The following is a 2,012-nucleotide window of genomic DNA, read 5'->3' as shown; positions in this document are numbered from 1 at the left end:
GATGGGAAGAGATGGCAGCTGAGACCAGTGAAGTTATGCTCTTTTCTTAATTGACTATACCTACAGAGGAAGCCTAGTTCAATTGGTTGATTAGAAGATGTATTCAAAGTAAATAAATTACTAAATAAATTAAATCAATATTAAAAATTATTATAAAAATAAAAAAGAAAAATAATATAAAAATCTGTCATGTCAATTTCTCAAATACAATGGTAGTCTTCAGAGGATTATTATTAATGATTATAATATGATAATACTACTAAATATGAAAATGATATGATACAAATCACGATAATATTAACAACATTGATGCTTAAAAAGCACATATAGAAGCATCTTCCTCACTGCAACTTTGAGCTCCTGGTTCCTCATGCTGTACATGAGGGGGTTCACTGCTGGAGGTACCACTGAGTACATAAGTGACACCACCAAGTCCAGAGATGGGGAAGAGATGGAAGCAGGCTTCAGGTAGGCAAATATGGCAGTGCTGACAAACAGGGAAACCACTGCCAGGTGAGGGAGGCACGTGGAAAAGGCTTTGTGCTTGCCCTGCTCAGAGGGCATCCTCAGCACAGCCCTGAAGATCTGCACATAGGACAACACAATGAAAACAAAACAACCAAAGACTAAAGAAATAGTAAACACAAATGCCCCGACTTCCCTGAGGTAGGCATCTGAGCAGGAGAGCTTGAGGATGTGGGGGATTTCACAGAAGAACTGCTCCACATCATTGCCTTTGCAAAAGGGCAGGGAAAATGTGTTGGCCGTGTGCAGGACAGCATTGAGAAAGCCACTGCCCCAGGCAGCTGCTGCCATCTGGGCACAAGCTCTGCTGCCCACGAGGCTCCCGTAGTGCAGGGGCTTGCAGATGGCAACGTAGCGGTCATACGACATGACAGTGAGAAGGGAAAACTCTGCTCCAAACAAGAAAGCAACGAAAAAGACCTGTGCAGCACATCCTTGATAGGAGATGGCCCTGGTGTCCCAGAGGGCATTGGCCATGGCTTTGGGCAGAGTGGTGGAGATGCAGCCCAGGTCCAGGAGGGCAAGGTTGAGGAGGAAGAAGTACATGGGGGTGTGCAGGCGGTGGTGGCAGGCTACGGCACTGAGGATGAGGCCGTTGCCCAGGAGGGCAGCCAGGTAGATGCCCAGGAAGAGCGCGAAGTGCAGGAGCTGCAGCTCACACGTGTCTGCGAATGCCAGCAGGAGGAACTCGCTCACGGAGCTGATGTTGGGCATTTGCTGGTTTTGGCCATAGGGTTCTCCCAAGGAGGGAAAAGGCAGTAAGAAAATACAACAAAATTATCTGATGATATCTGATTCAGTTTCAGCCTATTAAGTAGATATTAAGCAGGTCCATTTCATGAGCTCTGTCTGTTGCTTCCCAAGGGTGTCCCTGGGAGCAGGGGACTCTGCTTTGGGCAGTGTAGTTAACAGTTCTTACCTATAGAAAGAAGTAAAGAGGAACATTGCATATTCTCAGATTATTTTAATTCTTATGAACAAATTGTTGCTCCCAAATCACCTAACGGCAGAGAAGGGCTGTGGCGATTTCTTTTTTCTATACTGTCATTCCTGCTGCTCTACGTTGAAAACCTTGTGGATCCTCAGAATCACAGATTCCTCTACTACAGAGTGTACTTCAGAGAGCACAGCCAGTCTGTCCATCACGTCTGGTCTGTCTGTGCTGGTCTCTCTGTGTCTCTCTGTGTCTGGTCTTTCTGTGCTGCCCTGTGCTGGTGGGACAGAAGAGCATCGATTTTCCCAGGGAGGTGCCTGAGCCCTCCCTTGCACAGCATTTCTGGAAGCAGCTCCCTCTCACTGCCTGCCCATGGCCCTGCTGGGAACTGGTTCTCTGTCCCCACATCTCCTCCCTGTCCACGCTAACAGACCTCATCCCACAAGCTTTGTGCTCACACTCACTCAGATTCCCCTCCACTGCAAGAATCTTAAAGCAGAGAATCCAAAAAAGCCTTCCTCCTCAGACTAACCAAGCCTCAGGCTTCCTCCTG

At 47.3% G+C, this 2,012-nt stretch overlaps 1 protein-coding gene across 1 annotated transcript; it reads right to left on the bottom strand.

Annotated features, from left to right (window-relative positions):
• Nucleotides 1-297: 297 nt before the first annotated feature.
• On the bottom strand, nt 298-1,239 carry LOC311216110 (olfactory receptor 14C36-like; the record flags this gene model as incomplete). The annotated part of the gene is made up of 1 exon (XM_084297656.1): nt 298-1,239. One exon carries the CDS (start codon nt 1,237-1,239, stop codon nt 298-300), a length of 942 nt encoding a protein of 313 aa, XP_084153782.1.
• Nucleotides 1,240-2,012: the final 773 nt, after the last annotated feature.

This window comes from Netta rufina (genome assembly GCF_964035555.1).
Source record: "Netta rufina genome assembly, chromosome: 18".
Taxonomy (NCBI): domain Eukaryota; kingdom Metazoa; phylum Chordata; class Aves; order Anseriformes; family Anatidae; genus Netta; species Netta rufina.
This window is presented reverse-complemented; position numbering and strand designations above follow the sequence as displayed.